Source organism: Cibotium barometz, chromosome 11 (genome assembly GCF_041138505.1).
Source record: "Cibotium barometz isolate CiBa-2024 chromosome 11, ASM4113850v1, whole genome shotgun sequence".
NCBI classification, from domain to species: domain Eukaryota; kingdom Viridiplantae; phylum Streptophyta; class Polypodiopsida; order Cyatheales; family Cibotiaceae; genus Cibotium; species Cibotium barometz.
The window spans coordinates 26,215,513-26,228,226 of NC_141056.1; the positions used below are offsets into that span (position 1 = coordinate 26,215,513).

The 12,714-nt window shown below is 38.7% G+C and overlaps 1 protein-coding gene across 1 annotated transcript in view; it reads left to right on the forward strand.

Annotated features, from left to right (window-relative positions):
* Positions 1–2,388, forward strand: part of LOC147633966 (small ribosomal subunit protein uS17y-like) — a 41,466-nt gene extending 39,078 nt beyond the window's left edge. Inside the window, exon 3 of the mRNA XM_086805045.1 lies at positions 1,988–2,388. Coding sequence (XP_086661171.1) covers positions 1,988–2,108 — 121 coding nt within the window. The 3' untranslated portion in view covers positions 2,109–2,388. The remainder of the gene's footprint in view (positions 1–1,987) is intronic.
* The last annotated feature ends 10,326 nt before the right edge of the window (positions 2,389–12,714 follow it).

A 12,714-nucleotide genomic window follows, 5' to 3' on the forward strand; every position in this document is an offset into this window, starting at 1 on the left:
TGCCTAAGGTCAGATGAGGGGGAGAATACTTCTCTAATGAGTTTTTTGAATTCTTGAAAAAAAATGGCATTCGGCTGCAGGTACTATGTAACATTCATTGAGATGACCACACGGGTGTATTTCATGATGGAGAAGAGTGAAGTGCACTCATTTTTCAATCATGGCTGAAAAATAGATAGGAAAACATGTGAAGTGCCTAAGGTCAGATGAGGGAGAGAATACTTCTCCAATGATTTTTTTGAATTCTTGCGAAAAAATGGCATTCAGACACACTTTACATGTAGATACACTCCGTAGAAAAATGTAGTTGCTGAGTAGAAAAATAGGCACATTACAGAGATAGCATGAGCATTGATGAGACAAAGAAGAATATGCCACATAGCTATTGGGCTAAGGCTGTGTCTATAATAGTTTATATAATGAACTTGACTCCTACTATAGCCATAAATGCCAGAGGAGATGTTTACTCGCTCTCACTTGAAAGTTTTTGGATATATTGCATATGTGCATGTGTGTAACATTACCCATCTTCACTAATAAAGAAATGTCCATGTAATAGATGAATTTATGAGTTTTTATGGTTTAAAAATTAATGATTTTATTAAATGAGTCATTTCTACTTAGAATCTTCAAATTCCAAGCCCAAATTTAGAATCTGTTTTACCCTGATATAGGATTTTACGTCATCCAAAACGGACACCTGATCAAGCTTATACGCAATTTTGGTTATTTTTAGTTAAAAAACGACGACCTTTAAACCTTAATAAATGCATGACCGGGCGTCCAATTTTGACAAATGGTCTGCACCCCAATGACCAGGGGAACATCTCGAACCCAAAAAAAAAATCGTCTCCTCGGGCGGTCCTACATGCAAATCGAGGCCGGAGCCCCAAATTTGGAGACCACACCCCAAAAAGGGACCGTACACACTCACCAGGGTGCCCGTACAATGGCCGCACAAGAACCAAAGGTCAGACACCCACTGTGTGGTCCACATGCACCGCTACATGGACACCCATGCTGCCTCTGACTAGATAAGGTACATGCATACCACTCCTTTCCCTGTTAACCGCCACCGTACCTTTCCCCCAGGGCCATGCAGGCCATTGATCCACATCCTTTGCTGGCACACCATCCTTTCGACCGTACTTTGCATAGCGCCCACACCCATACCCCACATCTATATAAACCCCTGGGGTGCTCTATGGGTAGCACACATTTCTGCGTAGCCTATACTTTGCGCATAAGGCCGTGTCGCCGTATGTACCGCCCTTCTATCCCTGCACAGTGTACTTGCTGCAGTGCTATTGCCCCTCTCAACACCCCTCATCTGCTGCCACTTGTCAGATAAGCCAACTTTCCTCTAGTCCACCCTTGTTAGGAGACAGTGTCCTTAGCTCTTCTCCCCCTCCCCCCTGTGTGGAGAGACTTACAGCACCACCCCTCTCCCCTTCAACAAAACATTTTTACCTTTTTCTTAAGGCATCTCACAATTCCCCCCCCATTTGCGTGGACTTTAGCAAGAGGTTTTTACCGTAGAGAGGGTTTGTGCACTGTGGTCTTTTGCTCATACGGTGAGCAAACAATCTCAAAATCAAGATCTGACTGAATCATTACGACCACGACAGCGAGCACTACAAGGCGATGACCAAGATGGCCCCATCCTAGAAATGTCAAAATATTGCATCAGGGAGGAGTATGCAACAGTGAGATTGGAGAAGATGCTCCTAATGCGGCTCTAACCCACCTGTTACAAGCTCCTCAAGGAAATGGTGACCAGGTTAGCTTGGTTATCTTTTAAAGAAGTGTTTTTTCTTTAATATTAATGTTAATAAATGAAGAAAGAAAATGTGTATCTTTTTCTTTTAAAAAAAATTGTATGAAGCTACGATTTGAAGTGATGTTATATTCAATGAATTGTATTGAAATTGTTATCTTTAAGAGAAAGAGTGCAAGTTTTTCTGAACTCCGTTCCGTACTTGTGTAGCCAGGCAACATCGTTAGCAAAGCCGCCGGGGGATTGGCCCAACTCATACCATTGGGAGAATAAGGTTTGCCGATTGAGGCGAGAGATTATGATGCTGTCTAGTCCTAAGGGCCCAGGCTAGTGCGGTGAATAAGCCCACCCTAGTGCGTAGACATCCCTCTGAGGGGTGGGAGGATCGAGCGACGGAGCCTAAGAGGGCAACAGGCTGACTTAAGTCCTCGCCAGCAACCATAGATGAGGTGTATGGTCCCGTAGGGTTTTGCTCAGCATGTAGGGGCTGGAAGGCCAAATTCTAGATCATCGCGGCAGTATAAAGGAAAAGAATAAGAGAGCGGGTTTGGCTTGTGTATGGGATTGATTCATGTATAAACTTTTTTTTATAAATCTTATCTTTGGCATTATTGTACTATGGTAAAAGGCTATTTTAACAAACCGTGTGAAAAGGGCCTTAATTAAGAAACATGTTTATTTATGTCAAACAGTGTGGTAGGATTAATTAGAAAACAAAATTAACGCATGAGTAGGGTGGAAAGTGGGAGGATGGAATGCCCCGACGGCACCATCCTATGGATGAGTGGACCCGATTAGTCGGGTAGCTTTCCAATAGATTAAGTGAAAGCCCTAGGCTAGATAAATAGGTTCTCGGGCAATTCTATTCTAGAAGACTAGGCTAGCGGTGGTTGGCTGTGCCTTGCATGGATGAGAAAAAAAGCATTGTCGCTAGGAATTAAGACTAGTAGTTGCCCAAATTATGATCAATTACCTTAGGATGATTTGATTTTTAGAAGATTACGCTCTCCTTGCGGGATAGGACTAGGTCTTACCTATAAATCGTATCCTTGAATCTCTACATGGTCAAGGTGTCGATGAGTACGAAGTTTTCTCCAAGTTAATACTTAGTGGACTATCTTAAGTGTTTTCCCTATTTTGGAAGGGGGAACCTTACAATGTGCCAGATGAGTTGTGTACTAAGCTAGATCCAAAGGTAGAAAAATGTGTGTTTATTGGGTATTCTCTTAAGCAAAAGGGATATAGATGCTATAATCTTGCTACACGTGAATTGAGGGTAAGCAGCACATGGATGTTGTATTTGATGAGATGAGTAGCTCGTATGCTACTGATGAAAAAGATGTTGTTGGGGTTGATGTAAGTGGAAATGTGCTTGTACAGAATGCAAGTTAGCAATCACAGTCATTGAGTCGACTAGGTGAGTCCTCATCCAATGGTTCTGTTGATAGACCATGGAGTGGCAGGCTGCTGCGTTATAGTACTAGTCCTAAAAATGTAGTTGGTACATCACATAAAGGCAAAGGGAAAGTGGTTGAGTCCCTTGGTATGCTTGATATTTTTGGAGGGGGCATTCTCTTGTTGATGGAGAGTCTAGTGGCTCTCGGAGATGAGCCTTGATGAGGAGCTTGGGATTCCAGCAATGAGAATACCTGGTGTGAAGAAGGCTATGAAAGCCATGAATAAAAAGTTACGAAGATCTGGAAGAGTTAAAAACCCTGTGCAGAGGTTGACTTATGATGGTTATATGGCACATCACTATGCTTATATGGCAAAAGTTGTTCAAGTTGTAGAACCCACATGTTTTGATGAGACTATTGGAAATGTGTGTTGGGAGAAAGTTATGGATGAGGAGATGGATGCATTGTATGGAAATGAGACTTGGGATTTGGTGCCATTGCCTGAAGGCAAGAAAGCTATTGGTTGTAAGTGGGTGTATAAGGTGAAACATAACAGTGATGGTAGCATAAGTAGATACAAGGCTAGATTGGTAGCCAAAGGATATGTGTAGACACATGGCATTGATTATGAGGAGACATTTTACCCAGTTTGCAAAGATGGAAACTATGAGAGCTATGATTCCAGTGGACTGCAAAACTAAAGGCAAGTTTTTACATTAGATGGATGTAAAAAATGCATTCTTGCATGGTGACTTGCAAGAAGAAGTGTATATGGATCAGCCACCTGGTTTGGAGGATATAGGTCACCCGGAGTACATATGTAAGCTTCATAAGGCTATATATGGCTCAAGCAAGCTCCACAAGCATGGCATGACAAGATTGCTGAGTATCTTGTCACTATATTAGTTTTCATATGGCAGATGTAGATCACTCTTTATATGTGAGCAAGAGTGATAAAGATATTATGATCATCACCATCTATGTAGATGATCTTATTGTTGGGGGTAACAACTTGGATGAGATTGAGAATGTGAAAAGTCATCTCAAAAGGAAGTTTGAGATGAAGGATTTGGGAGATCTATGATACTTTTTAGGAATTGAGGTCATTCGCACACTTGATTGCCACACACAGAGACAATATGTATTGGAAATGTTGTCCAAGTATGGGATGGTTGACTATAAGTCAATATCAGTGCCATTAGATCAAAATGGAAAGCTTACTGCGGATGTAGGTTATGTGTTGGAGGACCCCACTATGTACAAGAAGATTGTGGGGATATGTCATGATTAGCAGGCCAGATTTGAGTTACAGTGTTGTCTTAGAGAGCCACTTTATGTAGGTTATACATATAAACCACATCTTGATAGTGTGTGACACACACTTCGATATTTGAGGGCCCTTGTTATTGTTTTATGCAGCAGGTGTACCATTAGAGCTATATGGGTACACAAATGCAGATTGGGCAGGTAGCATCTTAGACATGAGATCTACTAGTAGTGGATTTATGTTTTCATTGGGGAGTGCTTTTGTGACATGGAGCAGTAAGAAGTAGCCCACAGTTGCCTTGTCAAGTACAAAGGTAGAGTACAAAGAAGCTGCAGTGGCAGCATGTGAGGTAGTTTGGTTACGCAAGCTACGTGTTGATTTGGGGTTGCATGTGGAGAGAAAGGTTGTCATATATTGTGACAATCTTAGTAGTATACAGTTGGTTTAGGAACCCAGTTTTCCATGCGCAGATGAAACACATTGAGATACATTACCACTTTATTAGGGAGAGAGTCTTGGAAGGTGACATCGACTTGGCCTACATTAGCACATAGGATCAGGTCGCTAACATCTTCCAACAAAGGCTCTGGGAGCTGAGAAGCTCCGCAGATTTTGAGATATGCATGGAGTTCATGAGCTAGAGTTAAGGGGGAGTGTTAAGATGTTTAGCTCAACATGAGCTGACACTCATGAGGTGCCTGCATGACCGTTCGACATTTATATCATTGGCGAGTTTGGTAGCTGGCACTTACATATCTTCCCCAGAGATTCTATAGCTAGACTACACTAACTAGTGCACACCTATCCACTCCACTTAGCGTGTTCATGTTATGGACCGCTTGTATATACTCTGTTATATGTGTTAGTCAATTTATCCTCTTTGTAGACCTCTTTTGTTGTGTGAAGAAGAAGAAGAATTTTCAGCCTCTCACCTTATGTGTTCTCTTCTAGAGTTTGTGTGAGTGTGTGTGTGCTCGCAAGAGCTTAAGATCTCTTCTTCCCTGCATCTTTTCATCATCATGATGGTCAATGACACAAAGTTAACAATACCATACTGCGAGGAAGAGGATCCAACCCTAATGGATTTCTATGATGCTGAACACAAAAAGTTACAAGCTTCTTCCACGGAAGCCCCTCTATGCAATGACCTACTATCTTCCTCAACAACCGACTCTGATAAAGTATCTACTCCTTCAACTCCATCCTCACCAAAACGAAGTCCAATGTCAAAACCTCGCAGTTAGCAGCTATTCCTGAAAAAGTTCCCCATGCACAACCATCTACTCCTTCAACTCCATCCTCACCAAAACGAAGTCCAATGTCGAAACCTCGCAGTTAGCAGCTATTCCTGAAAAAGCTCCCCATACACATCCATCTATCTCTAATAAGGAACTCAAAGGAAACACCCCGGAGCCAATGTCTCTTTATCGACAAACCTCATCAAAGGATATGGCAATATGCTCTAAAGCCTCATCATCAACTCCACAAAAGCTTCATCAACAACAACACCATGAGTCTCAAATCTATAGCCTTAACCAATGTGAAGGAGGGCCCAAAACCTTCCAATTCCACCAAGAAGAAAAACCACCAAGAAAAACAAATCAAGGTATCTTAATAGTATCAAAATGTGGGTGGAGAAGTAGCTACTTGTAGCACAAGGCTACTACAAAGGTGCCAATCAAATCTCGGTGCCTTCACAGTCAAAGCCTCTTCCTCAACATAGCACTTAGAGGCCAAGGAGAAATAAAAGTTCTCCATAATACCGTCTACAAAAGCCTATGCGAGTTCCTCAAACAACTCTAATAAGTCAACCAGTGTGGGTACCAAAAAGATTATTGCAAGCACAAGGGTAATACCAAAGCTTGGATTCCCAAGAGCATCAAAAAGTCCCCTAAGCCTATACAAAGAAAGAAACATCAGCACTAAAGTCATCAGCCACACCAATTTATAATGTTCATCAAAGATGGGTGCCTGTGAACGTGCTTCAACAACAAAGGTATTATGATGGTAATACCTTCATATGGCTACCAAAATCGAACAAAGTGAAGAAAGTCTCACTAGTGACTTCAACCCCAATAGTTTCATCTAAAGTTCGACAAGAATGGAAACTCAAGCAACACTAAAAACAAGCCACTCAACAAATACACAAGAGCTTGCATGTCCATTTAAACCCAATGGAAACCAACCAGAAGTTGTACCTACCGCCTCGACAACACTTGTGCCAAAAATTCAAGATTCCATTTCCACATCTACAAATAGAGACTTATGAGCGCATCAAAGACAAACTCACAATGCTCTTTTCACCCCTCTAGATCTGAAGCATAATTGTAGAAGCTACGCGTGGCAGACATAAGCACCTATTCTCTAAAATAGGGAATAGACACAAGAATCGTTGATCGCAAGAAGGTGGTAGCAAAGAGAGAGAGAGAGAGAGAGAGAGAGAGAGAGAAACACTAGGGTGTCACACATATGGCCTACCTAAAAAAGGTAAAATATCAGAAGTAACTCCTAATAATCGTCAATAGGCCAATACAATTTCGTTAAGCTTATAGCTTACTATTATTTTGGCTAAGTTAATATAGCAGTTGCTCCATGAGTGCATATCCATACTCATACACTTGAGGACATTTGCACCAAAGCCTCATCTAGACAACTTCCAGGTACATCTTTGGATGGGGGAGCATGGTGGGCAAAAGCCTGGTCAATGCTACAACCCATCGCCTCAAACTTTCCTTCAAATTGCAAATCTCTCCCCAAACACAATTCTTCACAACGCATGATCTCCAATCCTTAGTGAAGATATATATATTAGCCTTGCAAGTCAACGTAATTCTTTCAATCCTTACCAAACAAGTGGCTACTTCAACACAAAGCACTTCAATAAGAGTCTATATGACTCAATTCTTATACTTCATGTATATCTACTTCAGAAGAGCACTTAAATATCATAAAAATATAAAAAGCATATGGGAAGAAGCATGCAAGAACATGCCCTACTTAACAACATTTAACAAGAATCCTGCCACACATAGGGACATCATCGAAGACCAATTTCTTCAAATGATGAATGTCACTTCAATGAATCAAATGAGGAACTGAGAAACACAATCTCATTCTGATGATTTTGTCTACGTTCCTCCGAATCCTTACTTCTCTTCTCCCCCATCATTAACATCTCTTAGCTTCCCCACTAACACAAATCACATGTAACCTAGCTTATGACTGCCAAAAACAAAGTGAGCCAAAAAAAAACTATGCTCACAAAAATATAAAAATGCAATCATTCGCAAAACACCCACCCCCCAAACCCGTTATGAATTCCCAGTAAACCACTAAACTTTTCATTTACTAACTAGCCCTTCTTATTCCTTCCGGAGGAACAAAAGACCATTAAACAATCAACATCAAAGCCATCTACAAGCATGTCAATTCTCCCCACATAAAGGTTTTCAACGTGATCACAAGGACGCGATTGCCATCAAGAAGGGAAGAATGTTAACCCATTTCTAGGGTTAATAAGAGCTACTACCATTATCAACAAGATCAAAATCTAAACTATCCTCCACCTGAATAAACCAAATAGAAGGAAACTATCACTGATATAATTTGATCATCTGAGCAATTCAACGCTTTTTTCCTAATCAAGATTAGGCACAGCCGTTGATCCACTCAATCGAGAAATTTATCAGGGCATTAACTATCTACTCGAAGCCTAGCGTAATCCTAAGATTTTTTCCTAATCAAGATTAGGCACAGCCGTTGATCCACTCAATCGAGAAATTTATCAGGGCATTAACTATCTACTCGAAGCCTAGCGTAATCCTAAGATTTTTCAGTTTGATTATTAAAACTCCATGATTCTAGCCTAACCCCATTCGGCCCATGGGTTAGCCACCACCCTACCACTGGAACCGGTGGAACCAACAAGTACTCACCCACCCATAATTGAAATGCCTTTCTTAACTTTAGCTTTAGAAAACAGATACGCACACACTTCTCTTTAAAACTTTATTAAAAACAATCTATTGACAAACAATTTATTGGTTACACATGTCATACTTCAAAATTTCCATTGAGTCTTTGTTCCTCACAAAACAGTATCACTCTGGACTCTCCGTTGAGACTCGCGAGTCAACAACAACGAGATCCAATGATAGCTTACAATAACATTGGTCTATCATACAATATCTTCCTTGACATATGAATGGGTGTCCTCGGCACCACGAGCCCATGCATCGCCTGGTCAGAACCCTCCAAGATCCTCCTTAGGTGTCCTGGCACTTCACTCAAGGACTGCTTCATCGGCCCTCACCCATCGTACCGGAAGCGCACCATTTTAACCATCACGAGGCTGGTCAAGACCTCGGTAGGCTTTCCCGCATGAGCTGTCCCTCGAACACTCCCCGCTAGCTGTTGCAACCGAACTTCCCTTAGATAAACATATATGCCAAATGCTCCCTCCAGGATTCTGGCGTAAGACAGTCTTTTAAGAAAATAGGGTTTCTATGCAAGTTTTGTTTTGATTTTTGTTTGAAAACCATGAATAATCTTAAATCCGTATCCCAATACTTCTAGATCCAGGTCTGAATTCCAAATAGAATTCCTCGAATTCTGTTAACTTGATCCTCAGATCAAAATCAAAAGTCTTAACTTAGTTTCAGATTCGATGGGTGTTTTGAGTGCATTTTTCCTTAACTGAGCACATCGTCATTGATGAAGGAATTTAGTCGGTCAATAGTCAGAATGAAAATCACTCTTTTAAAAAAATATCTTTTATGTACTCATTTATGCATAAAAACCATTTATGATGAAAATCACACTTTTAACATAAAAAAATATCTTTTATGCACTCATTTATGCATAAAAACCATTTATGATGAAAATCACACTTTTAATATAAAAAAATATCTTTTATGCATATTTCTATGCATGAAAATCAAATATGATAAAAGTAACACTTTTATAATAAAAAAATAATCTTTTATGCATACTTCTATGCATGAAAATCAATTATGATAGAAGTAACACTTTAATAATTAAAAAATAATCTTTTATGCATACTTTTATGCATAAAAATCAAATATGATACAAGTAACACTTTTATAATAAAAATTAATCTTTTATGCATACTTCTATGCATGAAAATCAAATATGATAAAAGTAACACTTTTATAATAAAAAATAATCTTTTTATGTAAACTTCTATGCATGAAAATCAATTATGATAGAAGTAATACTTTTATAATAAAAAAATAATCTTTTATGCATACTTTTATGCATAAAAATCAAATATGATAAAAGTAACACTTTTATAATTAAAAAATAATCTTTTATGCATACTTCTATGCATGAAAATCAAATATGATAAAAATAACATTTTTATAATAAAAAAATAATCTTTTATGCATACTTCTATGCATGAAAATCAAATATGATAAAAGTAACACTTTTATAATAAAAAAATAATCTTTTATGCATACTTCTATGCATGAAAATAAAATATGATAAAAGTAACACTTTTATAATAAAAAATAATCTTTTATGCATACTTTTATGCATAAAAATCAAATATAATGAAAGTAATACTTTTATAATAATACTAATTTTCTTTTATACAAATAATCAAAATGCATCTTCTATGCATGAAAATGATACTCTAGAATATAGAAACCATAAGGATTACTCTTTTAGAATAATAAAAGATGAAATTTATTTTACTAATTTTCAAAAATTTTGCCATAACCTCCTTTGTATGGCTGACCATTTTTCAAATTTTAGGTCTCTAAAATTAATTAAAAGTTCACCAAGAGTATTGAGATTATTCTAAAGTAAACATTTTTCTACTTATTTAAGACAAACATTATAAAAAACTTGACTTTAATCATTAATCTTTCACCTAGGATAGAGAATGGTTGGATTTACTAGAGAAGAGAGGATAATGCCTTTTGCCAATGAGGCATAACATCACTTGCAAATTTAGAGAAGACAAAAAGCATAAAAAACCATAAAAACCATAAAATAAATGGAAAAGAGAAGAATCACCAACTTACTAATGAATTTGAGAGCTTTCCTTTGGCTTGATGGTTTGAGGGTTCAACTCTTGTTTGAGACAAGAGTGGCCACCAATCTTTTGGAAGAGGGAAGGCCAAAAACTAATGAACTATGAATACAATTCACTGTTTTTGGCACTTGGGAGAGACAGTGGGAGAGACAGGGTAACAGTGCAAAACACTATTAAGTTTCAAAAAAGGAGAGGGCTTCTATTTATAGGAAAAAGTGAGCTTCTAACCAAGCCAATTGATTCTAGAATTTTCCAGATCAGTTTGGTCAATTTTTGACTATTTTTAGGTCAGTTTTGCTCACTTTTTGGATCTAGTTGAAACAGGAGAGAGGAGAGATAAAAATATCCCACTATTTGGGAGTTTAAAACTCATTCAAGCATGTTAAATAGGCGCCTCCTTCATGAGGGGAATTCCCCCATGCAGAGGTGTCAAAAATGCATCATTTCACCTAAATATCTCTCTTTTTTAACTATTAACCTTGTCCTTAGTCAACTCTTCATCTTATGTGAGTATTTACTCATTTTTGGGAGATTTTTCTTTTATTTCTTCATTTATCTCCTCCTTACATTTGGATGAATCTAATTGGTCCATAGGAACCTTAATTTAAAATTTTGAAAAAATCTTCACCCCTAGGATAATGCCTCTTGAACAGATTATACTTAATTTCTAATGCACCTTTTGAAAATATTTTTGAACTTCTGTTTCAGGGGAACTTATTTTAATAAGATGAGATATTTTTCTATCTAAAAATATTTAAAATCTGAATATTATCTTTCTAGAATATTTTCTCTCTCTAGGCCAAAACTGGTAGAAACAAGATCTTTTATATTTCTGAAGAGGGATTTGATTACAGGGGAAGATGCTGGACATCTTGAGAGGCTGGCGAGGAATCTTACATTCTCTCCCACTTGAAAAATGTGAGATGTCCTGATCTTGCAAACTGGGGGTAATCCCGCAAAACAACAGATCGACTTCATTCTCCCAGGTGGCATCTGCAAAAGGATAGAACTTCCATTTTACTAATAATTCTCTAAGAATTTTGTTCCTGAGAATCTTTTCTCGAACATCAAGAATTTCTTCAGGTTGGAGTTCCATCTGCCCTTGGGTTGAAGAGGTTAGGATTTCATCATCAAGCACATGATTTGGGCTTGGCACATATTTCTTTAGAAGGCTTACATGAAATACATTATGAGCTTCGAGATGAGGAGGCAGAAGAAGCTCGTAGGCTAAGTCACCTACTTTCTTTGTAATCAGATATGGCCCACATTATCAAGGGGATAATTTCTTGTACTTCCCAAGAGATAGAGAACTTCTTTTGGGCCGTACTCGAATGAAGACCATATCTGCTTCTTTGAATTCTCTGTCTATCCTCTTCTTATTTGCATACTGCTTCTGTCGATCCTGGGCAGCTTTTATATCTTTACGAATTGCCTGCATCTGCTGCTCCATGTCGTCAAGCATTTGTCTGGACATCTCGACCCTAATCAATGGGTCGAACCAAGTTAATGGAGTTAAGCAATCTTGTCCATATAGAGCTTTAAAAGGGCTCATCTCGATACTTCGGTGATAAGAAGCATTGTAGGCGAACTCGACTAGGTGCAGATAGCTTAGTCACTTCTTGGGTTCTCTGCCACAGCATGATCGAAGTATATCTTCGATTACTTGGTTTACCCTTTCAGTTTGACCCATCAGTCTCAGGGTGATAAGCTGTCCTGAGATCCAAGAAAGTTCCCACTGCTTCGAAAAATGCAGTCCAGAACCTTGAAGTAAACTTGGGATCTCGATCACTTACTATTCTCCTGGGTAGGCCATGCAATCTGAAGATTTCTTTGAGGAACACTCTGGCCACATCCACTACTCTGTAGGTTTCTTTTACTGGGATTAGATGGGCAACTTTGGTTAGTCTGTCAACTACCACAAAAATGGAGTTGTAACCTGATTGCACTGAAGGTAATCTAGTAATAAAATCCATACTGATACATTCCCACTTCATCTGGGGGATGTCCAATGGATGTAACTTCCCAGGCATCTGTACTCTCTCGGCTTTGACTTTCTGGCATGTCAGACATTGACGTACATGATTCAATACATCCTTTTTCAGACCAGGCCAAAAGAAGCTTTTCTTTACAGACATGTAGTTTTTGATGAAACCTGGATGTCCTGCTATAAGGCTATCATGGGCTTCATTCAGAATTTGATCTTTGGTTCCCT